The sequence below is a fragment of the Oreochromis aureus genome, linkage group 10 (assembly GCF_013358895.1).
Source record: "Oreochromis aureus strain Israel breed Guangdong linkage group 10, ZZ_aureus, whole genome shotgun sequence".
Taxonomy (NCBI): Eukaryota; Metazoa; Chordata; class Actinopteri; order Cichliformes; family Cichlidae; genus Oreochromis; species Oreochromis aureus.
Genome location: NC_052951.1, coordinates 13,912,720 through 13,940,343, shown reverse-complemented (window position 1 = coordinate 13,940,343; position 27,624 = coordinate 13,912,720). Strand labels below are relative to the sequence as shown.

General features: G+C 38.2%; 3 protein-coding genes and 1 long non-coding RNA gene across 5 annotated transcripts; 1 reads left to right on the top strand and 3 right to left on the bottom strand.

Moving 5' to 3' along the window:
- Positions 1-1,042: 1,042 nt before the first annotated feature.
- b4galt4 (UDP-Gal:betaGlcNAc beta 1,4- galactosyltransferase, polypeptide 4) lies at positions 1,043-8,934 on the bottom strand. 2 transcript variants are annotated; one of them, XM_031759943.2, is made up of 7 exons: positions 8,865-8,934; positions 7,064-7,603; positions 6,660-6,892; positions 4,636-4,823; positions 4,393-4,515; positions 4,198-4,302; positions 1,043-4,118 (listed from the first exon to the last, which is right to left on the bottom strand). In XM_031759943.2, the coding sequence occupies exons 2-7, from the start codon at positions 7,317-7,319 to the stop codon at positions 3,983-3,985; spliced, it is 1,041 nt and encodes a 346-aa protein (XP_031615803.1). In that variant the 5' UTR covers positions 7,320-7,603; positions 8,865-8,934; the 3' UTR covers positions 1,043-3,982. The 2 variants fall into 2 exon arrangements, with proteins under 2 accessions (XP_031615803.1, XP_039474266.1); XM_039618332.1 differs by having other exon boundaries at positions 8,611-8,928.
- Positions 8,935-10,418: 1,484 nt separating this feature from the next.
- On the bottom strand, positions 10,419-17,575 carry casr (calcium-sensing receptor). The gene is made up of 7 exons (XM_031759932.2): positions 17,027-17,575; positions 15,796-16,116; positions 15,409-15,715; positions 14,386-15,225; positions 14,063-14,293; positions 12,951-13,074; positions 10,419-12,868 (listed from the first exon to the last, which is right to left on the bottom strand). The coding sequence occupies exons 2-7, from the start codon at positions 15,978-15,980 to the stop codon at positions 11,733-11,735; spliced, it is 2,823 nt and encodes a 940-aa protein (XP_031615792.2). The 5' UTR covers positions 15,981-16,116; positions 17,027-17,575; the 3' UTR covers positions 10,419-11,732.
- A 1,070-nt stretch (positions 17,576-18,645) lies between these two features.
- zgc:175280 (cationic amino acid transporter 2 family protein) lies at positions 18,646-25,341 on the top strand. Its single transcript, XM_039618330.1, has 11 exons — positions 18,646-19,466; positions 19,585-19,740; positions 19,950-20,100; positions 20,193-20,326; positions 20,614-20,836; positions 21,018-21,154; positions 21,302-21,404; positions 23,623-23,756; positions 23,857-24,023; positions 24,187-24,295; positions 24,406-25,341. The coding sequence occupies exons 1-11, from the start codon at positions 19,097-19,099 to the stop codon at positions 24,546-24,548; spliced, it is 1,827 nt and encodes a 608-aa protein (XP_039474264.1). The 5' UTR covers positions 18,646-19,096; the 3' UTR covers positions 24,549-25,341.
- On the bottom strand, positions 21,526-24,314 carry LOC120442258. The gene is made up of 3 exons (XR_005614596.1): positions 24,222-24,314; positions 23,907-24,012; positions 21,526-23,124 (listed from the first exon to the last, which is right to left on the bottom strand). It is a non-coding gene; the product is annotated as an uncharacterized LOC120442258 (long non-coding RNA).
- Positions 25,342-27,624: the final 2,283 nt, after the last annotated feature.

Genomic DNA, 27,624 nt, shown 5'->3' with positions numbered 1-27,624 from the left:
CAACTATCAGATTCAACTTGTAATTGGCTAAAAATAACTTACTACTAGTGAGAGGGACGTTGCTAGCTGGCAGTTTTTTCAAGCGAAATTTCCACATTCTGTCACTTCAAATGCTTCAGGAGCTGTCCGCTCAGCGCAGCATCAGCACCACGGACTTACATGGATACATCCGTAGACTCCAGACAGAATTCACAATGGGTTTTCAGGACTTTCAGGTGTATGGACCAATGTTTTCTTTTCTGATCAAACCAGAAAGCTTTAATGAGCAGCTGGATTTGTCTCGCATTAACTGGCTGAGTTAATGCCAGTTAATGCAACATTGAAATGTAGCTGATTGAACTGAAAAGCTCGACTCTGTGGGGGTCAAAGTTTGCAGAACTACGATCGCAGCTGGAATCCACAGCTGTGCGTGTTCATGGAGCTTGCATTTTCACCTGCTGGACATCACTACCTGACAAGATTAACTGTCTTCAGAACATTGCAGAGGCCTTATTGACAGTATTTGGTTCTACATATCTGTGTGAGCAGATTTTCTCTCACACGAAGAGCGTCCTCAGGTAGCCATCTTAATGCTGGACATTCGGAGACCTGCGTCTCTGAATGGGAGACCAGAGATCACATTAAAATGTGCATCCCTGTATTAACAAACATGCCATATTGGCCCAGTTTATTTTTCTTATCATTGTTGTGAGGAGACCATAAATAGCATTTGCATTTTCTGTTGTACAGTTCATTCGCTGTTGTGGAGTTCTTGTTATGGATAAAAAGTGTATTTTTTTTGTTTCAAATTAGCTGATAACCATTCGCTGATAGCTGCCAACAAATATAATTCTATAAAGTTGTTCTATATAGTGTGTAACTGTTCATATAGAGCGTTATTAAATTTATTGCTAATGCAATCATATGGCACATTGACTTCTGAGGAAATTTTAGATGGCACTCATCATCAGAAAGGTTGCCTACCCCTGCAATACAGTATATTGTACAAGATTATCCAAAACTGTATTTTAAGCACTGAAACACAAAATAATAAGACTGTTCATAAGAGAAAATATTTTTATTATGTTGTCTAAAGAGAAAATACTATTTCAAGTCAATCAAATTGTGTCCCTTTTTTTCTTCAGAACTCCCATAATCCAAAACAAAAACGAAAAAAAATTACCACATCACATTCTAAAACACTTTGAATTCGAGAGAATGTAAGTTTAGGTTCTTAATGCTACAATATCACAACATGATTTTGTCAGTCCTGATCAAGAAGTTACAGCTCAAAATTTGTACTTCAAATATTTCAGTCATAGGAAATAAAAGATTTAAAACCACAGTACATATAAAAAACAAACAAACAAAACCAACATTCATCAAGGAGTGTAAATAGAACTGCAATAACAGACAGTATGGCCACCAACAACATAGAGAACTTGTATTCAGAATGGCTACAACACACTGCAGATTTAAAAAGTAGTTGGTTCATCAACAGTGCAAGAATACACGTACACACACGCGCGCACACACACGTAATTCATTCCCACCTGTATCTTACAATCATCTAACAGCAGAAGTAATCTATATCCCAGTATAGTTAGTAATATTGCTCATTGAAAAAGATACAAATAAGAACATATCTTAATAACATCTTAACAGCTATACTACCTTGCATTAAAATAAAAACATGACAAATTTATGTATCAAACATGTTTTTAGACAGCATGCAATGATCAAAGCACATATGCAATTTGCTCCAGTCTGAGATGCCATTACATAATAATAATATTAATATGTTAGTCGTTATAGAACCACGCTGCATCAGAAAACATGGCTCACAATGCTAATTTTGTAGTTGTGTGTATTAATGCAGCAAAGCTGTTTTTTGTTTTTTTATAGCAATTTTAATGTAGAATCATTTACTGTGATCCTAGAGGAGCTTACAGTGTGCACTAAAACACAACTTAGGCATAGTTGACCTAATAGACAATATTCACAGTATTATGGTGTGAAAATGCACAGGTTCCATCAATAGCAATCGTGATAATAAGGCAGCTTACTGTCCTATACTTGTTTTCATAATGACTGGTATAATTAACTCCTTGAATTCGTTCATTACATCACCCCGTTTTTTTCCTAAATCTTAAGTCCTTTCATTTTCAAAATAACATATCTGAATGGAATGCTTTATATATTATTATTGCATGAGATTTTAATCTTTCTGCTTCATCTGTAATCTGATGTAGTAGTGGTTTAAAAGACGATTATCATGCTGAACTTAAAGTGGTTGTTTACCACTCACTGAACAAAGCAAGCATAAAAAGCATACAAACGCTAGAATACCGCTGCCAAATTTAGAATAAGGAAGACCTTAGATAGCATCATTACTATGATTACTGTGATTTTACTAACATTCCAAACATGTCCTTGTTTTTGCTAGAAAAGTAAGAAACCAAGTGTTGAATCCCACAAATACAGGTGTAATTTATCTATAAACAGCTAAATGATGATTTAAAATATGTGCTGTTTATTAGGCACTTTGTGCTTTTGTATTGAAATTATGTTTTAAGTAATAATATAAGCTAGTTTGTAGTTTGGGGATTTATCAAAATTAATAATACAGCTTTAGTGCACATTACATTCATAATCCAATTCTCAACTGCCATCAGACTTGAACATTAACGTTGTCAGATGTCTTCTCAGTTATCTGACTCATGAGCCAGTTGCTCAAGTTAAAGCTGGCGAAAATATGCTGTGACATGCTGTGTTAGTGGAGTGGAAAACCTGAAGCAAACATCTAAGAGGTGTTAGATTGAGATGCATGTCAAAAAATCGTAACAATTGTAACTACCAAACTGTAACTGTAGGAATAGTTGTATGATATTGCACTCGTAATAAAACACGTAAGACACACGCTGTTAACAAATGTTAAGGCAGGAGCGTAAATTAATCAATGTTTGGCAGCTGAAGGCTTATCAAAAACTTGAAATTGCCAGGTAGGGTGAGGCAGAGCTGCAGATTAAAAAAACAGGTTTATCTAGCAGTAGCAGCACATTATAAGCCGTCACTTTGTTTTCTATGGGATCTTGTTTCAGTTTACTTTAATTGCGCCCCTCCTCTCCACCGTTGCACTGTGTATGTGTCTCTGCTGAGCTCTGCTTGCATTACAGAGACACGGATAAAGCAAAGGGTAGGCAGACAGGTGAAGAAAGTGTTTCTTGAATTGATGGGAACTTATGACATGTAATAAATGTGTAATAAATCTCAATTACTGTTACTCCATCTACACAGTTTAGTTTAGTTTAGTTTAACCAGAACCAAGCAGTTATCCAGTTTGCTCCTGGCACTGTCTATACTGATGTCCACCATGATATTTTCTCTCCCCTAAGCATTTGTTTTTACTCTGCTTCTTAACAAGACAGGCTGCAGAGGTGTGGACCGGAGTCGGGTCTCTCACAAGAGCAGAGTCGAGGAATGCTCATAAATCAAGCGTTAGCCAACTGCCAACCTAGCGGCCAACTGTGAAATGCCGGGGTGGGGGCTAAGTTGCATATTTATAGTAGATAAGCACATAAAGGTTGATGAGGAAAATGTGTAGAGTTAGCCATTGTAAGGCACAAAGATTATTTAAATGGAGAAAAAAAATGTGCACTGATTTTAATTATCATAGACGACTTTTTAAATGGTTTAGACAATTTCAAATGAGGGATTTGGATACTTTTTTGACAAAAGCAAAACTTTCCTTGTCAGAAAAATCTTTTGGTTATTTACATGCTGGTAACACTATGAAGATTGGACATAACTCAAATGTTTCAGCTAACTCTGAACGCAGCTGCTGGTTTAATTTGATTCTAGTATTTAAACTAAATCAAAACAATGTGCATTTTGCATGCTCAACATATTGTCTTCTGCATGTGTTGCAGTTTTTCCTGCACTCTGTTGTCTGTAAATCTAGCAAAGTACTTTTTGGTCACAGGAAGGCTTACTATTTAAGATTTCAACTTAATCGCTTGCCAATGTCCACGGTAACATTCACATAGAGAGGCATCCTCTCAACTGATAAAGTCTTATATGAGCAGCTGTTTAATCCATCTTTCCTCCATGACTGTGGTGTTCGACCCAACAACCTCATCCTGGAAAGCACAAAATCCATACTATAAAATGACCTGTAACATGCTACACACACGTTATTGCCATCTCTACACTACTGACCTGTCCCGGTTTACTTCATTGCCACTGTCTCGTTTGTGAAACACCATCGTGTAGCGAGCTACGTTCTTGGGCGGCCGAACGATCTTCATTTTCTGTAACTCAACCCTGCATGAGACAAAAACACGCATGCTGAATGAATATGTACTCCGAGCAATGTTTAAAATGTCATCATGTTTTCAGTTATTGATGCCTCACCTGATGCGAAGGTCATCATCTTCTCCACCCCAGCCCCAGTATGCATTTGAAAACCCATTCACTTTAAAAAACTGGTCTCTGCTCAAGGCTGTGACTCCTCCAAAGTAGCCTTTATAACGCAACCTGAAAGTGAACAAACATGAGAGAAAAAAATTAAAGACAATAAAACCTCTGAACATATCATCATTGCCTTTTTCATGACTTTTCATGACTTACAGTAAATTTCCTCTTAGTCATTCTTACCTGTATCCCGTTGCATTGCGGCCAACCACCAAGTGTTTGGGCTGCGTGTCACAAACATATAAATTATGATCATTTTCAGGTACCAGGTCCACATCATGGAAGATGAAGCAATCCCAGTTGTAGTCTTTTAGTGCCTCCAAGTATCCAATATTTAGTAACTTGGCACGATTAAAAGTTACATCACCAGCCTTTAAAAAAATAAAAAAAAGAACAAGAACAACAACAGAAGTACAAAGATTACAACATGCAAGACACCGTGGAAAGTTCAGAGCTTATTGCAGATGTCTGTGTTCTCCTGGTGTATGCGATGGGCTGCTATGCATTACTCACTGCAAAGGAAAAAAAAGGGCTTTTACATGTAAAAGTGATTAGGGACAAAGTATGATTTAATGGTGCTTGTTTGTGTAAGTAGAAATAATAATCTTGCATATCATTGCATATCTTTCTTCATCAAGAATAAAGTTATTCATTACTGAAAGCCTATTATACCCATTAGTGATGAATAATCAGCCTATTTTGGGAAAACCTCTGAGACTAAAAAAAAAAAAAAGCAGTCACCCTGAAAGTGCCAAAAAATATTGTTCCTCTATTACAATTGAGGGTTCCTCCTGTACAGAAACAGTAAGGAGGGTGAATTCGTTTGATGTCTAGGGCTACAATAATTCACTAACTCAAATAACTCCATCCATCCACTTTCCTCCCCATATCAAATACAGTGATCCAGGGGGGCTGGAGTCTAATCCCAGCGACCATAGAGCGTGAGGCAGGGTACTTTACTGGACAGGTCGCCAGTCTGATGTAGAGCTATCATAGAGATACAGAAAACCATTCACACTCACACTCACATCTGTGGTTAAATTAGAATTACCAATTCACCTAACCTAACTATGAAGTGTGAGAGGAAGCTGGAGCACCCAGAGAGAAACCACAGAGGGTTATGGTTAGGCTGAACAGAAACTTTGCTCATAAAGGCCCCGGCTAGATGGTGGTTGAACTGAGGACCTTCTTGTTGTGAGGCAAAAGTGTTAACCACTGTGCTGCCCAACTCCAGCTCGACTTGATTATATAAAAAAAATTAAAAAAAGAAAAAGAAACGCCCATACATAGGCCAATAAAATTCTAATCCACTGATGTAGGGCTATTAGGTTGGAAAGCGAACTATTATTAGCATTAAGATTAACATCTTTACTTATTCTTAACACCCGGAAACATCCGTGAGAAACTTTGGAGACATGAGAGAACAGGTCAAAGGTGACATGCTTGCTTTTCCTGTCTGCAGTCACTACATACATGCAGACACACCCTCCAAATCTATGTGGTACTGACTGTCCAAGAAGTTTGTGCTTCAGTTTTAGTGATTGAAATTCTAGCACTTTACTAGCAGGGGTGCCTCTAGAATTGTTTCATAGGGATGGGGCCACTAAATATATTGGGCTGGCACACCAATAACAGAATTTCCTGTTTTATTATGCTGTTGTCAAATATAGGTTACTTGAAAAATATGGCAAAAAGAGAGAAAGAAAAGAATTATATGGCCAGGTAATTTCTTGCTATTAAAGTGGATATTACTGAAAATAGGTACATATGAAAACCAAATAAGATTTTGTTATCTATAATAATCTTTTTTGATTGAGTGATTGACTGGAAGTCCCAGCCATCGCTTTAATGAGTCTCAGCAGAGCTGAGCAGAAACAGTTTAAGATTCACTCTGCCAGCTAAGTTTAAGTTTACCTTAAAGTTAACTCCAAATAAGTATTAGATCAAGTAAGAGTTTGAACTTCTGGCTGTTGGCCCTGAGGGCTTTTCGGAGCATGACTGTCTTTTTTCATTCAGTTCCTCCAGTGTTACCGGTTATATTTTTCCCAGTAATGTTTAGGTAGAGAAAAACACGTTGTAACACTATGTATGTAACCAGGAGCTTTCAAAAGCTTTATGCAAAATAAGCGAGAAATATCTGTTCCACAAGCATAAGAACTGAATCAGCATGACCTTATATAAAAGCTGTTCACAAAGTTGACAAATACCTGCTGGATGACATAAATGGCATAATGTAGTTGCTGTCTCTGCAAGAAGGGGTGCAAGTGATGCAGGAGGTAGAGGAGGTGTCGCTCTCGGTTGCGATGAGGGATTAGGATTGCTACGCTCTGCCTCGCTGTGCAATCCGAGGGCTTATACTCGCCTTCATTTACTTCTTCATTGTCTTTCTCTACATCCTTCAGTTTCAGAGAGGACTCAAAGGACAGTTTCACAGCCCCCACTAGAGAAACAACATTCACATGTTTAACAGTGAACATTTGTTTTAATGTGTATTAACACTTGTTAGCATGACATGTTCGACGTAAAGGGTTGATTGATGGATTCCTTGAGTTATATGGTAGTTCTTTCATCTATACAAAGGCATCTAGATAGCATTTTGTTCTATACTTACACAGCAATGGTGACACCTGAGGGCACTTGGTTTTTTGTGGTGGGGTATTTATTTCATTAGCTGCTTCTATCTGCAAGTCGACCTCTTTCCTCTGACTCTCTTCTTTGACATGAGTTTGTTGAGTGGTGGGGTAGATAGGTTTCACCATGTCTCTTGAAAATATTGCTATCCATGCCAGTAGTGACAGCACAAGAATGAGCAGTATGACGTACTTGCTCTTGCGTGAAATCTTCCTTATACTTGAACAATAGCCCATGGCTATGTGACTTTGCTGATGTGAAGGCAGAAAAAGTGAATGTAGATTCTGTAAGCTATAGTTTAAGCTACTTCTTTCACAAAGAGCGTTTCAGCAAAAACAGTGACAGCCACAGATTCGCTGACCTGTCATCCCATACTGATGAGACATGCTCCTTGACTATATAGAAACTAATTATTATAATCACTATTATATAGAGCAAGCACTTATTTGTGAAATTCCACTGGTGAATCCGCAAAATCCACTTTCAAGGGGGAAGGCCATAAGCTTGGGCACTCCACCAACTGGGAATAGATGAACAGGAAATAAAAATGTTAGAACCAAAAAAAGGGTGTGTTTTTGCTTGGAAACATGCAACACATTTTGAGGGCAGGTTTTAGCTAACAATATGTGACATATTAGCAGGAAAAACCACATTAAGGTAGCAAGCAGTTTACCCTGTTACTTGAACTGATGCATCTACCTTCTGAACCTGTACTACCATTTGAGCGGTTTATTGCTCAAATGATAGTTTCGCTGGTAAAGTATTCATTACAGAAAATGTCTGCGTAATAAAACAAACTATCCTGTTTCAAAAACAGAAAATCCCTGAAGATATAGAAACAGCTAAGTTGATCAAAACTGACAACTGCTTGTTAATAGCAGTAATTTTCTTTAGATCCTCCTGAGAACCGAGGGGAAAAAAAGCATCTTAAAGCTGAACCTTTTTTGTGCTTTCCTTTCTCTTTCGAGCTAAAAGAGCCCACCCATAACACATGAGAGACCAATGGAAAGCCCTGGATGTCCTCTATTAAGGACATCAGGATTTAGTAGGGTAGCTGAAATAAGTCAAAAGACATAGAACAAAAACAAATGTCCATTACAGAGGAGATAAATGAATAAGCTTTTTTTCAGGTCTCATATTTAACCCAAAAACATGTAAAAAAAGAGTAACTCCAGTTTCATTGACATACTACTATAATAATACACTCGCTCCATTAAATCAAACACACATGTCATAAGCTGACATAACAATTAATGCCAACTCTTTTTTTCCGCTATCATTACGATCATTATGATTAGGATTTTTTAAACTCACAACCAGCGACAAACAAAACAAGTGAAAGCCATTATGCTACTGCTAGCACGGTTGTCCTCTCTTGGGATGCTAGCAGGAAAGTGTTTTACAATTTAAATATTAAAGCTCTGCCATTTTTTAGTAAGATTTCACTGTGTTAATTTTGAGAACACAGTCAAGCTAACGTCGACTAGTTCGTCCATAACACGAGGTGCAGATCAACGAAAACAGTACCTTAGTGTTTTCCTTATACTGGTGCCAGCTCCTCTCTCTTTTGTCTGCAGTCCTTTTTATGACTACAGAAGCTCACAACTTACACGTTGATGCCCTCACAGAAACTCCACCTGTAGTTATAGCTTACCTACTAGCTAGCTGACGAATGCGGATGTAATGGTTATTAAAAATAAAACATTAGCATTAAAACAGACACGTGTCTTGGAAGCTGAGCACAGTCTGGCCTTCTTTCAATTTAACAGTAATTTCCTTACCTGATAATGAAGTAACCTTTCATACACTACAACATCGCTGTAATTAGCCAGTCAACCACCCAACCTGTCAAGTAAACGTAAATTAGTAAGGACTTCCGTTCCATGCATTTCATAATAAAGGTTTACACAAAGCCCTTTAAGACCTTAACGAGACCTCGGGGGTGGGGGTTAACGGTTATATTATTTATTATGAGTCCATAAAATCTTCTTTCATTTCTGCTTTTTATATTATTTGTTTATGCCTCATATACGCCGTTTTACTGTTGAGGCAAAAAGTCGGCGAGTTGATGATCATGTGCGTCACATAAATACTTCCGGTGTGAAAATTTCAAAATACAAGTTTGCGATATTTTGATGACGCCAAAAACTACTGCAGGACAAAACTCACGGACATATTTTTGCTGTCAGTCATTGCTCTACACACAGTGCTTCTGTTTCTTCTCATAGTTCTAAAAAAGCAGAAGAATTTTGACCAAGATTAATAAAGTTTTTATCTTTTCTTATCTTTATTTCCACTTAAATGTCTTATAAATGACTCTAGCCTAATTTGTGTCTATTCTACCTATGCAAATTGGTATATATGGACTATAATATGGACTTGTTTATTTATTTGAATTTATATTTGTATTTGGGGTTTTCTTGTTTGTTTTTTGCTAATTCTGAGCATTGATGGAGAGTCATAAATAAACAGCTTGTAGAAAAGCTAAATAAAACTGCACTACAGCCTTTGAAAGTTTGCTTTACAGTTTTTTTTCTTTCCACATTTAATTTTGTGAGTGTTTTATGTGAATAAAATATGAAAGATTTAGCTTAAATAAATTTTGTGAAAGGGTAAATTTCATACTCCACTGTAGTTAAAATTCAGTGAAATTCCTATTTCCACTTGAATAATTACAGTACTTTGACAAAACTCTCTCCTTTTTCAGCTAGGGCAAGCTTTGACAGATGTGCACAGCATGCAATGCTTCCTGGTTATTTTGTTCAGTCTATGGCTCGTCCCACCCTAGAGTTCAGATGTCAGCAACATGCTGGTCGTGCAGCAGAGCTATATTTGTGCCTCTACAGATAAAGCTTGTTTCGTCCTGTCAACAGAGGAGTTGGTTGTCCAGCTGCACCTCAGCCAGTTTCAGGTCGAGTGTGGTCCTGGATAACTGAGCATGCTGACCTTTTATTGGGACATGTGGGAGGTCTGGCGCTTGTGAGATGCCCTTTTACCTTATTTTTGTAATATAGTTTACATATATTATGTTATATTAATATGCTATTACATAGCTTGTGGGATTTTATTATATTTTGAGACTTGGATGTGGGGTTGTGGTTTTGACTTCAGTTGTGGAGGGCATTGAAACAATAGATGTCACTACTTTTCAGAGGAATATTTCCTTGGCCGCGTTCCTAGATGGTGGTGTTGAGCTATAAATTTCCAAGTCTTGGCTTTCATGTTCACACAGTGTGGGCTAAATAATTCCTGTTTTAATTAGTCATAAAATATGATTGGACTTTCATCTAAGTCACAAAAATAGACAAAGTCAGTGTACTGACACTAATAATATGTAAACCATCGTGGCTATCTCCGCCTTTATTAAATACACACGTTAAACATTCACAGCAGGAAAATTAAAGAAACCATTTCATTTCATAACTGGTCAAACATCCATTATCAGCATTCACTTGAAACACGCACTTCTTTCTGGTGTAGTTCAGACTTCAACTGACAAGAGACATTTATGACTCTATATTCAGATTGAACTGCTGAAACTCAACTATATTGTGGTGTATCATTTACAGGTGATTTGGCACCATCAAAGAAGCCTTACATTATGATACCTTCTCTATTGTATTTCACTTTTGTGTCGATAATTTCATATGCATGTTAATACTCAGTTCTCTATCCTTTATTATTCTTAAGGAGTTCAACCTTAATTTAAAGTAGAAAGTTCACCAAAAATATCATTAGCTTTGTGGAGGTACAAGGTGCTCTTTCACAATATTCTGGTAACAAATGATGGGATTTTTTTGGAGAACAGACTCCACATAGCCATATACTATTATTTGTGCTCAGTACATCCATGAACACGTACATTTATGGGTGTCCTGTATTGTCTGTTCAATAAATGTTCATTGATTTGTTAGAAAGCTTTATATGTAAAATGATCTCTGCAGCCCTGAAATAAACACGTCCCATAGAGTTTAGAAAAGTTACGGATTTTACAGTTTGCAAGCAGATGGCTGCTCCTCCTACCACTTTACATCTCACGCACATTGTAAAGAAATGACTGCGGGGCAGGACTACTGCACGAATGACACTAAGATGTGAGATAGGCCTGCACTGTTTGCAGTTGTCAGATACTTGTGATAAGCAAACCACAAGCAGAGAGAGTTCTTAGAAAGATCAGAATCCCCTTTAGTCAGTGTGTTCACCAGATTTTCTAGTAATAAGATCCAAGAGAATTTAGGTCATTTTTACTTGCATCTTGGTTCATTTTTATTATATACAACACAAAATCGGTAGTTAGTTTGTATTTTACAAGCTCATAATGTCATAACAAAATATAATAGAGGGATTATAGGAGGATGTTTATCAGAGGAGGGAGCATTGTGCCATAAAACAGTGCGAACGCCTTTTAGAAAGTGGATAATCCTCTAAAGAACAAGCAACAATTGAAAATATTGCCTGTATTGTGTTTTACCATATTAGCGGAGTCAACTTTAATCAGAAATACTAAAGGTAACAGAATTCAAGTACAGTATATTGTTTGGACTCATCATTCTGATAAAATATATAGAGAAAAAACATTCTAAAAGTCTAAAAAAAATACACTCCTACTTAATTTGGATCAGTGAAGGTGACACATCAACACCTAGCGATTACATCAGAGAATTCCTCCTGGACTCCTCGAAACTCAAGGACAAAGTAACCGTTCCACTGCCAAAGCTCACCCTTGGCCTGTGCTTTCCTGAAGCAGTGTCGTAGTCATTGCCATTGGTCTTGACGCTGATGGATGAGGAAGGAGTTGAGGCAGAAGACCCACCGAGGCTGCCGGACTTCTTTCTTGAAGTTGTGCTGTGTTTTAATGTAGCTTTGGCAGCCACTTTGAAAGCATGGGCTGCAGTGCTGCATCTGACTTCCTCAATCGTGTTCCTGGAGGGTTTGAAGAGGATGATGTAGACCTTGTTGAAGAAGATACAGGCTAGCATCCCAAAGCTAGAAGCCAGGATAGCAATGACCTCCACAGCTGAAACAAACTTGCCGTAAGTACTGAAGTATGCGGGAATAAAAGAGATCCAAACAATAAAGAATATGAGCATGCTAAAAGTAATGAACTTGGCCTCTGTAAAGTTTTCTGGAAGTTTCCGTGACTTAAATGCAAAGAAGAAACATATGGCTGCCAATATGCATGTGTAGCCAATTAAAAACCCTAGAGCCATCACGGAGCCCTCATTGCATGTGATAAAAATGATCTCATCGATGTCATGATTTTGGTAGCTAGAAGGAGGGGCATTGTAAAGCCAGACCACACATATCATGACTTGGACAAATGTGCACAGAAACACCAGGAGAAACTGCAGATTCAATCCCCACCATTTACGATGGAGACTCGTAGGAATCTTGGCCTCAAATACCAAAAGGACTCTGTTAGTTTTCACAAGGATGCAGGAGATGCAGAGAACAAAACTGACCCCAAAGGCGGGTTGGCGTAAACGGCATGTCCAGTCTTGTGGCTCTCCAATAAAGATGAGAGAGCTGGAGAAGCAACAGATAAGTGAGAAAAGGAGCACATACGATAGTTCTCGGTTTGTGGCCTTCACAATTGGGGTGTTGCGAAATCTGACAAAGACTCCAATCACAAAGGCTGTCAAGACAACACCCAGAACTGCACATATAGCCAGAGCTATCCCAAATGGTTCTGTCCAGGAGAGAAACTCGACTTCCTTGAGGAAGCAGAATGTGTGGTTCCCATTTGACCAGGAGTTATTTGGACACTTGGCGCAAACACTGGCATCTGTATAAGAGAAACTGTGTTAAAACTCTATCTGTAATAAAGTCTAACATTAGCAGAGAGTGTTTTGCATCTACCTACATACCTTTATGATTACTGTATTCACCATCAGAACACTCTGTGCATTCAAAGCAGCAAGTAGGCATGCTGTCTATGATCCCCTTTCTTGTGCCAGGTTCACAGTCCTCACTGCAATTAGAGAACGGCACCTTTCGAAGATAAAACAAACAAGACGGTTAATGAGAAGGGTTGATTTAGATGGGCATTCAAATGTAAAATTAAAGATAATTTATCTCTGTGATGGTGTATATTGTATATACAGCTGTTTTTAACATCACTGTAAAAAGTTATTGTCTTTAAAAGGTAGACAGACGTGAAGTACATCTGTCTACCTTTTAAAGACCAGTCCAGCTTTATCAAGTCCAAGTTTTGCCATCTTTACCTTAAGTCAGGAATCAATATGCATATAATAGCATATTGAATGATGACAGGAAAGCTGTGTGGCAATCGTGCATAAAAGATGGTTGTTGCCTGTGTCTCTGAAATGTAAAACCAGTGGAACTATCTTGGTGCGTGGATTATACTGTGTTGTGGACACGGACACAGCAATCTTAAAGAAATCCCCCAGTACTTATTTAAAAAGAAGTCTACATTACAGAAGCAGAAGGCATGGGGCTTCACACACACCATCTTACATAACAGAGACCAAAGCAGACACCACCTGACTTATGGATGTGGAAACTATACCATACATGTGAGTCTCAGTGTTTACTCTGTCCTAATGGGTTAAATATAGTGTGATGTTCATTTTATCCAGAGAAGGGTAACAGATGCAGAAGGGTAACAAATACTGGCCCTGTAAGGTGGGCCATACACTGCATTTCCAGTGGTGGGAACAGGAGGCCAACCGGGGAACTACATCCCCAGAAGGCAAAGGCTGACATGCAAAACTCAGAGCTGAAAAATGGTAATCCACAACCACAGAGGTGACATCTGTATTTAGCTTCACATAAAATCACAATTTTAGTTTTGGTTCACTCTTATTGCTCCGATAGTACTTGTGCAGACAGCTGTTTTACCTTAAAAAGTACCATTTAGCAGCTGAGACACTGATATGTCAGTGCCGTGTTTCCTTGTTTCTGCTCAATGACAAGAAATAACAGTGTTTTAATGGACATACAAAAGAGTTTCACTGACCTCTGTGCTATAGCCATTCCAAAGAATCTTTGTCCTGTCAATGAACAGCTTGGCTCCTCTCTTGGCATGCATGTTGTAATATCCAACCTCCTCAAAAACCACAGAGCCATCTTCAGTAGACCTGTGCCAGTTTATAATGGTGTAATTTGCTTCCATATCTGAGTTCTCGTCAAAGCGCATCTTTTCTCCCATGCTGTTGGTGTAGTTCAAATGCCTAAGCTGCTTAAGGACCTGAGAAATAGAAGAACATGCTTTCATGATTCACACATTGGCATATCTAATTTTTAACTCCTTTTATTAAATATAAATTAAATACATTGTACCTGCCATGCTTCCATTTTTTTTATATCTGCGCAGGAATTGTTTGCAAAAAGTCCACGCCCAGGTGTGCATGTGAGTATGTCCTGTAGCGCCTGTGCAATGGAATAAACTGCAACATAAACGTTATAGGAGATACGAAGGTGTTTGTAGTCCAGGTATGGTGTTTCAACACTTGCGATGTCCTCCTCACCACTACACAAAGGCCTGAAACTAGTGCTGCCATTCTCACTTTCTTGGAATCTTGGACTATCTTCTAGATAGCAGTTGAAGGTTTCTTCCCAAAACTCTCTGACAAATTCATTATGACTGTCTTTCTTTGGTTGGACGTGCTGTAAGAACTCTCTAAAGCCAGGTATACGACCTGCCTTTAAAGCAAAACCAATAGTCCCTGCCATAACATCAAGATATTTTGGTTTAGCAACAAGGGAGGAGATTGCCCAAGCTTCACTGGCTAACCAGATCCGATCTGTGATGTTTCTCCTAACCATCTCCTTGATTAGAGGTTCAACATCTGGGCCACTGGCAAACACAACGATTACTTTAGCTGTGGAATTCTCAATCCTGTCAACCAGAGCTTTGATTTCATGATCCTCAAAGTACTGAGAAATAAGTTCATTTAGATGAATGCAGATGTCTCGCTCTTCCATCTCCTTCTCAAACTTTTCAATCCCTGGACGCCCATACTCATCATCGGAGGCCACAGCAATGACCCAGTTCCACTGAAAGTACTCAATAATGTCTGCCATGGCTGTGGCCTGGTACTCATCTGTAGGAATGGTTCTCATGAATGACTTGTACTGATTCTTGTTGCTCAGTAGGCGGCTAGACGAGGCGTAGCTGATCTGAAACAGGAAATTGCTCAGTTAATCTATCAGGTTTTCATTGCATCTTCTTAATTATCTTTAGCCACTTTCAAGTCATTTATTGAACAAACACGAAAATCATTATGTGTAGACTTAATTTTTATGGATGTAGATAATGAAGTAATGATGTGTTGTTGACATAGCTATTACCCAGCAACTCACCTGAGGGATATAAAAAAGACCCAGCAAGTTTGCAACTGCTGTGGAGACAGCAGATCCAGCAGCTCCTACTACTGCAATGGTTGATGGTATGTGATCAGTGCAGTTGCAAAACTCATCTAAATTTAAAGAGTCAATCTTATTTTGGGCCACAAAACTTAGGGTGGCTTCCAAGGCTTTTGACACAGTGTTGCATGTGTCAAAAATCCTGTAGCCCAGCGTGATGTTGGGAAGGAGCGTACTGCTGTTGTTAATCTCTTCAATCGCGAAAATCATGGCCTGGAGCCAACGAAAACCACGGAAATTGAACCTGTGCAAAGAAAAAAAACGCATGAGTACAACACACTTGGTTTTCAAAAGCGTTTTTTGTTAACTCGGAGCATAAATTACCTGACACACTGGGTGGATTCTGGCCGGGCTGCAAGGTCTTGATCTTTGGATGCAATGCCAAAGTGTAAGGGGAAAAGACCTCCAAGTAAAATATCACCAGTCATCTGTGCTCTCTGGTGGGGTCCGTACGTTGAAATCACATAACTGGACCCCAGCAGTGTCAAATAATACAGAAGCAGTCTCATGGTTTTTTTTCTTTGATTGGATACGATTGTTTTCTGTGACTTCCCAGGGTGAAGAAAATTTCAGTATTAACTTCTCCCATCAATCTGCCTGCTGTGTTGTTTTGTGTTATTCATGTTTATGCTGATGAAGGTCTACCTGTTTGAAACATAGAGATGAACAACTCATTGGTTAGAAATAAGTACCGCTGGTGAAATCATTAGAGTTTTCAGTTTTTAATTCAGAAAAACACAGGAATATGCCGAGTGCGTAATACTGATTTAACTCCAATTATTGAGTTCACTTTCCAGCTTAAGCAGGACAAAATATTGTAATGAGCCATCATGGCCTAAGGCTATATTTCGTGCTGAGCCAGACCACTCAGATACAGAAGTTTTCTAAGAGTTAGGATTTTTCTTAATGAGCTGACTTCCTTAGTTGTAATTCTAAGAAGAGATAAATTTGAATATTTCACACCTCACTAACAGTGTCATAGTGTTCTTGAAATATCCTAGATGAACTGAAACAAGCACAGGATATACATGAGCCAAGAGAGAAGTCACACTCTAATGACCTTCCTGCAAATGCTATGGCCAGTGAACCCAGTCACCATGGAGAAAAGCCATAGCGGCCCTGCTGCAGCTGGCTAATACTGCTGGAAAAATGCTGGGGCAGAGCCGTGATAATGAAGTAACTACAACCCCTAGGAGCCATTGTTTGTCACATTACGGAGAAGAAGAAGAATTTTTATTGCACTAAGGAGAAACAAAAAGAACACATTAATTTTCCACAATTAGGATTTATTACATCTTGCAGGTAAATGTTTAAAAAAAACAGAGAGTAACTCAGTTAATTCAAAGAACAGCTTTAACTAAACTGTGATTAAAAATTGATTCAAAAGCGTTTTAAAATCAATAAAGCCACTAACCATGGTTTTATTACTGGTTTCAAATGATTGAAACCTAAATCAGAAAGTAGTTATGGGTCTACTGGTTAAAATAATGTCCTGCTTTTTAAACATCCATTTAAAACAACAAAAATATGGCATTTAAGCTCAAATAAAACTTACCTCCCAAATTCCCGAGTGTTACTTAAGGACATGCGAAACAGTCAATCTGCAGCTATTCACCGATTTTAAGGACTTTTCCCCAAATATCCTGGCTGCTGAATGATTTCACGAGACAATGCTGCTGGCTTCTGAACCTCTTTCTGCAGATGAATCATTAACAAAGAGAAGGATAGGCCATTTCCTTCAGCTAATGAAGTCAGCTCACAGTTCACTCCTCCTGAAAGAAATCACATCTAAAGTGGCAGAGAATAGGTTGGGGCTGAAATCTATTCTTTTGTCTACGCTATTACAAATGAAAATTACTGTATTTACTAGGACACAGCCTCATTGTTGGATTAAAAAAGACGAGTTGTGGAGATTGCCTTTCTGTACGGGCTTTGATAAAAGTTATATTTTAAACTGGATTTGGAACAGGCTTGGGTGTATTATTAGTATTAGTAGTAGCAGTAGTAATAGTAATAGTATTATTACTATTTTTATTATGTAATAACCAAGTGCCTTTTTCACGTTTACATTTTTATTGTATTTTATCTGCATTGTGATTCCATGAAGCCCTGGAAGCAATGGATTGTACCCTTATGTTCTACTAATTGTTCTCCAAACAATTAGTTGATTCCCGCTCTGATGAACAAGTCAATTTGTTGCTGAGGAGATGTCTCCAGTGAAAACCATTTCACTTTACAACATGTTGACTTACCAGGGTCCCAAGGCAACTGTGTGTTCACGAGACATCAGGCACACAGAAGCTCTCCAGAGGTTACAATAAGTCTAATAAGTCTGTTCTAAGTTTCTGTCAACTTCTTTATAGCTAGAGGAAGGTCGTCATACTGCATGCAGACCTCGGTATGCTAATCAGCAGGCGTATAAAGTACTGTGAGAACCATTAACAGTAACATTTGGTAAATGAGGCCAATAATCTTACAGCAAATTAGTGCATGGTTAATTTGTTCACATATCATTGAAAGAAATGACAATAAATGAGTAAATGTGTTTCTAGATTTGAAGCGAAAATAAATTATAGAGTGAATTAATAAATTCACCAGCACCTCTTTATGACCGAATGTATGAATCAGTAAGAGCAATTCATCATTAAGGTCTCAATAGCTTATTTTCATAGCAGTCAGTTTAATTCAAATGTAAAAACATGTTTAGTATAAATGTCATCTACTCACACAAACAGCTAAAATAAACATTTGTTTTTTGCTTCCTCCCACCTTTATAAAGTCTTGATATGTGAGTGCTCACACAAATCATTCTGATCCACTCTTTTTCAGAAATGGCACATAAGTCTGAAATGTAACATAATGTGTAAAAAAATGTTGGGCTGTGAAGAGTTCACAGTGAATGAATTTATCCTCATACACAGTGTGGAGTGGGACAGATCAAAACAGACTCACACAGAGTGCAGCATTCAGCTAGAAAGGTAAGGAATGTCTCTCTGTTTTTATTGATGCGGCTATAATATATCAGCTGTAATCTCAGCTGGTTAGTTTGTGTAATTAGTTTGCATGGCTTATTTTATAATGACATCTTATCTGACTCACGGTGAATCATCTGTACATTATATAAACACTGTAAAATCATAAATTTATTATGATAGAGCACTATCTGCTCTCATTTACTCAGTAAATAGACCATGAAATATACTTGTCAAATTATTGCATGAATAACAAAGTAAAAATTAGTGCTTATAGTTTCTACTGTTTAGGAAAGTTTCTGTATGTGTAGTTGTAGCTTACTGTTGATGGTATGAAATGTGAGCTTGGTCATATGTGAAATCATATGGTGATTTATACAACTAATAATTATTATTATTAAATGCATAAAGGCTTTGAGTGCTCAAGTAGAGCAGAAACGTGCTATGTAAGAAAGAGTCTGTTTATCATTTACCAACTCTGATTAAATGAACTATAAAACAAAACAAATTTACTTTGTTTAATCAGAAAACAGCATTAAATATCATTCAAAACTACTCCTGGTTGTATTCACAATTTTCTCACTGCCACTTCTCAATTTTGGGTGTTCTTCTAGTACCCACACAATTAACTGAATAATTCCTGATTATCATAGATGTCCGGTGCAAAGGTGCTGCAGTTCCTGCAGAATATTTCACGTAGAAAACCTCTGGAGCCTGAGGGTGAAGTGTCCAACTTTCGCCGGTGTCTGACTACCCTTGATTTGGTGGCTCTTGGGGTCGGCAGCACACTGGGTGCCGGTGTGTATGTGCTTTCGGGAGAAGTGGCCAGAGCTGTGGCCGGGCCAAGTATCATAATCTCCTTCCTGATAGCAGCAGTGGCCTCCATCTTTGCAGGACTGTGTTATGCTGAATTTGGAGCTCGTGTTCCCAAAACTGGCTCTGCTTATCTCTATAGCTACGTGACTGTGGGTGAGATATGGGCTTTTGTCTCAGGCTGGAACCTCCTGCTGTCTTATGTCATAGGTAACAATAAGGCCATTGAGTGAATATTAATCCTGGAAAAAACATAGATTAAAATAATATTTGTCAAGTGATTTTAAGTAACACCAGGTACTGTTTGCTAATGGCTTCTGTTGTTAAGGTACATCAAGTGTAGCCAGAGCATGGAGTGGGACCTTTGATGATCTCATTGGAAATGTCATTGCCAACTCTTTGGGCAAACAGGTTGCAATGGATTTACCTGGATTGGCTCCCTATCCAGACTTCTTTGCAGCAAGTATCATAATGCTCTTGGCAGGTAGGTTTCATATAGTAAAAACCTAATTATTTATCAACATAATACAGGTACTCTTAGTTTATTGTAAGTTTAAAAAATGATAAAAAAAAAAAAAACACAAGAGGCCGAAGTCTCCTACATATTTTTGACTAAAATAAATATTTGACAAATGAGTTTCCACTGGGTTCATTGACATGGTGAAATTAATTCTTATATATTTTTCTTTCAAGGGATTCTTGCATTTGGTGTTAAAGAGTCGGCCACTGTAAATAAGGTTTTTACAGCAGTTAACATCCTAGTGTTGCTCTTTGTTATCCTCTCTGGGTTCACAAAGGGGGACATCAACAACTGGTACAGATATGAAGACACCCTTCCAAACAAGTATGGCCTCCCCCTTTCCCCCGTTATTTTGGCTTCTGCTGTATTTTTCTTTCTTATTTTTTAGCTGCTTGACTGTTGATCACTGTTTACAGGAACTATACGACCCTGAATAAAACCACCACATATGGCAGTGGAGGATTTTTCCCTTTTGGTTTTGAGGGGACATTAGCAGGAGCAGCCACTTGCTTTTATGCATTTGTTGGATTTGACTGCATTGCCACAACAGGTAACTTTTAGGATTTGTGTTTCAAAACCCTTTAAATGCAAAGCCAGTAATTATGATGCACTCCATAAGGAAAGTGAAAATTTGATCACAATTACTTCAGAATATGTTTGTGGCAATTTCAATTGTCCAGAAAAACACAGAGATCTTTGCACAGTAGAATATTCTCTACAGCATATACATTTTGTAAAATAGTTTATTTTAGAGACATGGAGCTATGTCATAAAAATGCATCTAAAGATTAAATGATGACATAAACCAAACTGGGATAATTTTGTTTTTTTCTTTAGGAGAGGAGGTTCAGAACCCTCAGAAGTCAATCCCACTCGGGATTGTGGCATCTCTCCTTATCTGCTTCTTGGCTTATTTTGGTGTGTCTGCTACCCTGACTCTTTTGATGCCATACTATTTGCTCAGCGTTCACAGCCCACTGCCTGTGGCCTTTACATACATCGGTTGGGGCCCTGCAAAGTATGCAGTTGCTGTGGGATCACTCTGTGCGCTCTCAACAAGGTATAATGCATTAAGCACCACCTATAAACAGAACTACAATTCTTCATACCTTACCATATTCCTTTGGTGACATTTATAGCACATACACTAAATAAAATCACTGGGATCATTACTAGGAATTAAAACAGGGACACGTGAATAACTGAATTGCTGTTAATGAGCTATGAGCTTTTTTCCGAAGCCTTCTAGGATCAATGTTCCCGATGCCTCGTGTTCTCTATGCCATGGCCCGGGATGGACTGCTCTTCAGACCTCTCAGTAACATGAGTGACAGACAAAGTCCTGTCATTGCTACACTGGCTTCAGGGATTGTAGCAGGTATAACTAACTTTAGAAGAGATTATAATATAATTTTTTTAATTGCATTTTTTAATTATTTGATTTTGCTAAGGTCATCAGCTACTAGATTGATAAAATGGTTGCAGAATTTTATAAGCATATTTCATTTCTCCTACTTCTTTGCAGCTATCATGGCTTTATTGTTTGACCTGAAGTCGTTGGTTGACATGATGTCAATTGGAACCCTGTTTGCCTACACACTTGTTGCCATTTGCATTCTCATATTAAGGTACAGATCATCACAAGTATGCATGTTGGCACTGCACTTATTACTGCTTATTATTAGTAGTAGTGTTAGCATTTCTTATTACTCTGATCCAAAGTAATTGCTACAGCACTGGGGAAAAAAATCCACTTATTTCTTTATATTTTGCACCTAACAAACAAGACTTTCTTGCATTTTCTAAAAGTGATCTTCACCATTAGTATTCCGACTTTCTGAAGGTCTTTCAAAGTTTTTCTTTGGACACTGACTGCTTTCTCACTCAGTTTGAGTCCAGTCCTTGTACCTGACCATTTTCAGAGGAATGTTTTTTGTTTGTTAAATCACTAACCTATGAATCCTTCAAATATAAAAGGGTTTCTAACTGAAAGGATGAAATATGCCATAACAGACAAAGCATCAGTTTAAAACTGTATCTTGACGGGCTTTGTTCCTACCGGCCTGTCGGACCCCCCCAACATCATTGGTTGCCATTTTTTTCAGTTAATGCCAAAGATAACACAAAGAGCTATTAGCCAGAAATTGGCATATCTTTATCTTTGACCCAGTATTGGAGTTTGACAGGACTTGTTAGTTATTTCTTTGGAGAAGTATAAGATGATTTATATATATATGGTTACTGAGTGTATTATTCTCTTGTGCTTCTGAGTTTGGTTATAGTCCTTGATTTCTTGCTATGCTAGTCACTCCTCGTGTGCATTCTCCCTCTCTCTCTTTCTGTCCCTTGCTTGCTCTCTCTCCCTTGGCTCAGTCATGCCTCTGTGTTTGTTTACCCTTTCCTTGTCTTGGGTTCTGTGTCTTGAGTCTCTGTCCCCATCCCTGTGTTTATGCTTCGTCTCTTATTTTGATAGTCTCATGTCCTGTGTGAATTGTGTTCAGTTTTGCTCTGTCTTGTTTCCCTGATTTAGTTCAGCTGTGTCCACGTATGTGTTTGATCTCCCTGTTTGCCTCAAGTGTATATTTAGGACCATCGTTTCCTTAGTTCCTTGTCCCAACCACCATCATGCTGTGTCTCCCTCGTGTTTTGTTCTCCTTGTTGATTATTAATTCCATTCTGAGTTTCCAGGTTTTCTAGTTTGTGGTTTTCCTGTAAGTCCAGCAATAAATCTGCTTTTTGAGTCCAGGTCTGCCTCTGAATCCTGCATAAAGCTTCAGCCTGCCAAACACAACACTACACCACAATCTTGGCATGGCGTCCAGTTTGTCCTTAATAAGTGAAGAAACTGGAGAAAATATTACCTACAGCTAATGAACAGTATCTGAAAGTCATGTCCTTAAGACATAGAAAAATATACAAAGAGCCAGCACAGGATTTGAGAGATCCATCTGCCCCTTCAGTTGTTCCATCCACTGGATGATCTCACTGGAATGATGGCTGTCCTTCAAAAGCGATTCTTAATGAAGGGAGCAAGGAGTAAATGCTGAGGTTTGCCAAATACCTCAACACAAGACAAGAGCTAGACTAAAAACCAGTGGCAACAGGTCTTATGGAGTGATGTCTGCAGCTAAAACACGGTGGAGACCTTGTCATGTTGTGGGGCTGCATTATAGCCAGTGCCGTTGGAGATCTTGTCCAAACTGAGTGGCAGCTAGTGGTAGCTCATTAATAGAGCGTGCTAGGGCGTAACAAAATATATGGAAACAAGGAGTCACTCAAGACATATATGCACAGGGTTGTATATTTGTTATTGAAAGAAGCTTACCTTTATGAGTGGTTACAAAGAACCTGTGATAAGAAACAGAATTAAGTTGTTTATACAACTGAATGAGTATTATCACTGCCTTCTATGACGCATGTAGTATACCTAATAATATTTTTAGATATACAGGTTAGTCACAAAGTTGCCATCTTCTCAACAAACTCAAAATATTGACTATGATACGGTCATATTACTGTCATAAAATGTGTGAGTACGCTAGGTAGGGAAACAATAATGCACAATAATGAGCTTAATGAAATTAAACAGATGAATGACTCAGGGTTTGCTTTGTTGAAGAGTTTATGAAGACATCAGGTTTTCTTTACTTTAATTAGTCACTAATAATTACAAAAGATCATGTAATGAAGTGCTGTTGACGTGATGTGTGTTGTTCAGACATTAAAAATAGACTCCAGGGTGTGAAAAAGAAAAAAAACAGGAATTATTATTATTATTATAAGCAGAAAAAACTAAACACCTTAAATGTTTTCACATTTTTTAATTATATTTCCTTAATTTTACAGGTACCAAACTGACCTCAGTAATGGTTCTAGTTTAAACAAAGCAGAACCTTTTACCATTGGAGGGATATTATGTCCTCCATACCGAGCCACTACAAGGACATCAAAAAATGTGTCCCTTTTAACTGTTGTTATTAGTGAGTTATCATCTTTCTGTTGTACTTTACATAGATCTTTTTATTTATTTAATTTTTGATTAATAGAACTCAAACTTATTGACATATTGATTCTCCTCAGTCTTTTTAGCAGTTGTTCTCAGCGTCTTCGTATCTGAGGCTGTAGATTACCTGCAAGCCCTGCAGTGGTGGAGCCTACTTTGTCTTTCTGTGATAGTAGCAATGATTTTTCTCATCATCCTCATCGTCTGGAAGCAGCCGCAGAATACAGCAGAAGCTGCTTTCATGGTATGAAAGAAAGACAGTGAAGACTTATTAAAGAAAGCATAGAAATAGAAAAAGAAATTTAGCCAACCTGTATTAGCATAACATGTTTATTTATTTTTTAGCTCTAAAGTTCTGAATTTGTTTTTGTTTTCTTTAATATCTTTTAACTCTTCTATTTCCCCAGGTTCCTTTTGTCCCATTACTTCCTATTTTTAGTACCTTTGTCAATGTCCATCTTATGGTTCAGCTTGGATCAGACACTTGGATCCGCTATACAGTGTGGATGGGAGTAGGTATGTGCAGCACATTTCTGTTACAAAATACATAAAAAAAGATTATACATGTGCAAAAATACCTCTTTTTATGTGTGTGACCGCTACGTTTCTTTTAAAATTTTGAACAGGTTTGATCATCTACTTTTGTTATGGTGTTCGCCACAGTGTGCAGAAACAAAGGCTTGAAAATTCACACGATCGAGTCAGTATTCACAGCATCACTGCTGCTATGGAACAAAGCACGAAACCTGGACAAGATGTAACTGGATAAATACAGTGTGTATTCAATGACGTAAATTTTAAAAAGAATACCTGATTTGCTTAAATCTCACAATGGTGATTGTCTCAGGAATTCACAAACTTTTATTTGGCAGAATCCAGCAATGCAAGGCTTTATGCAATACTCTGCTTTTATACTACTGTTTTGTATAAGACATAATTAAAGAAAAGAATGAGGAAGGATTCAGCAAGTATTTCAAGTATAATCACATAGTTATTAGTACTATATAACAAAAAAACCCCAAAACATTTAGCTTATATATTAAATGGAAGATAATTTAAAGAAATGTGGATTTTGTGAACAACAGAGTAGAAGATGACAATGTTTTTAGTAGAAGTGACCAGAATGGACAGAAGGACAGCTCAGGTTGAGCCATTTGGACACAAAGTCAGAAAGCCAAAATGGCCTGGACATGTGCAGAAGAGGGATGGTGTATACACTGGACAAACGATGTTGAAGATGGAACTTCCAGGGAGGAAGAAAAAAGGAAGACCAAAGAGAGGGTTCATGGAAGGTTCATGTAGTGAAATAGGAGGACAGAAAAGTATGCTAGGGACAGGGTGAGATGGAGACAGATGATCCCCTATGCTGAGCCCTAAAGGGGGGATTTTGTGATTAACCTGTCACAGCTGTTCAAAAGGAATTGTACTCATGATGCCCATTTCTTTTATGTGACAGAGTCATATTCATGTTTAAATGCAATTTTTCTGTATATAATACATTGCAATGGCATGGGTTTAGTTTGTTTGCCTTGTACTTAACTGCCAATATAGCCAATACTGTGTTATTAAATGGACTTTAAAGTAATAATTTTCTATTGTCATAAACATTTGATAGGCATGAAATTAAAAAGGCATTGTAAGTTTTGAATGAGATACTCTGCACTTCATGACTCCTGTCTCCCTATTTTAAGTTTTATTTATTTTTTTACATACCTTCCTTATGACAACCTTTGTAAACATGCCCATACACAGCCATGCTGCCTCCACGCTATGATCAAATGCCACATTTATTTACAACACGTGATATGAAAGGAACCAATGAAATGTGTGCTTTGTTTAAGCAGGCACCGTTTTTAAAAAATGCTCTCGATCAAAACATAAACAGACCGTCTGTAGTGAAAGGCAAAAGAAGCCGTCCTCCAAAAAGAAAAATTCCACCTGCTACTCTGGAGGAGTTGTCACTGCTACTGGATACACTGCTGGAACACAGTAAAGCTGTGGGTTTGTCAGGAATGGAAATATCACACTAAATACACTGTATATTCACCTACTTTACCCCAGTCTCTGGCATTTTTACACAACAAATGCACACAGTCCCTTGGCCTTACAGATCTACAGCTGCACTGTGTAAAGTACCTAAACGCTCCAACAGTGACTGAAAAGCAGGCAGAAGCTATTGAAGGGCACACAAGATTTCAGCACAAGAGCCCTGATTGGTTTCGATGGCGTGCAGGAAGAATTACAGCTTCAGTGATGCACGCTGTATTTGCCACAAGTTTGGAAACACCAGCCCAAAGTGTTGTTAATTGTGTGTGCTACCCTGAAAACTGTGTCTGTTACACAAACAAGATGGGGAGTGGAGCATGAAGAGGACGCACGAAAGACCTACACCAAAAAAATTGCAGCACATCACTACAAACTGCAGGTTCGTATATGGGGTTTTATTGTGAACACCATTTTTCCTGAACTTGGAGCATCTCCTGACAGACTCACAATGTGTGACTGTTGTGGGAAGGGGTGCCTGGAGATTAAGTGTCCTTTTAAATACACAACGGACAGCATTAAGCAGACATTGGATGCACAGGATAAAGACTTCTGCCTGGAGTCAGCTGCAAATGGACTTCACTTAAAGAGGATGCACCCCTACTACTCACAGGTGCAAACACAAATCTTTGTCACCAGCTCCAACCACTGTGACCTCGTTGTATGGACCCAAAGAGACATGGCTGTGGTACGCATCTTCCCTGATGTGTATTTCTGGGAACCACGTTTGAAGAGAGCACAAGAGTTCTTCAAAAAAAAAGTGTGCCTTCCAGAACTGGTGGAAAAATATTTCTCCAAGCATAGTTCTGTTCTTAACGCCCCATAATTTTTTATTTAGGGGGTCTAGATTTATGCCTGAAGTGCATTGCCATGCAAATAATTTGCATTTACTGAATATGTACTTACTAAGTACCACTGTTCAAAAGTTGAATAAAGAAACAAAGAAATTTCTGCCCTTTTTATTAAAACCACTTTATAGAACATCAAATCAGTTACAATGTAGAATAGTTTACAAATGACAACATTTTTACATAAAATAATGACAGCGTTTACTAACACCCACTACTAACATTCTGTAAATTTACTGTATCTTTTGAAAAATTATAGCTATATATACACAGCACAAGACTTTTAAGAGTACTTAAAAGTAAGTTTCATTTTTCCCTGGTTTTACTACCACACACTGGGGCATATGTTCACCAAAACGCAGCAAACATTCACTATCTTATCCAGAAGGGTCACCTCTTCACCCTCACATGGAAGAAGTAATCTGATTGGCATGGTGGTATGTAGCATTTTGTACTTGGTGCTCAAACTACCTACAACTTGCCCAACATGAATTATTAGGTGGGCAATAGCTCTTGTATCTTCAATGTCCTTGGCATCAAGTTGACAGAAGCCTTTTGTAAATGCAGGGATCTTAACCTCTGCACACATCACTCCCACAGCATCTCTGATGTCAAAGCCTCTGTTGGCCAAACCTACATCACCTGGTAACAGCCTGTGAAGAATACCACATTTCTCTACATCATTTTCTACATTTGCTGCTACTACCTCAGCCTCCACTTGTCCAACAACTCTTGTCCACAGCCTCCATCACATGGTGATTATGGTGTTGGTCTTCTGTCGTGTCCATCTCTGGCAGCTCTTCATGTAACTTCTATGCAGGCCTCACCTTCAGACTCTGCTCCTCCATTACTAAAGCCTGTCAGATACAATGAGTGCATACATATAAGGCAAATGTTCACCAGAAATCCAATTAAAAGTGCATGACTCGTCAAAAAGCTATGTGCTGATTACCT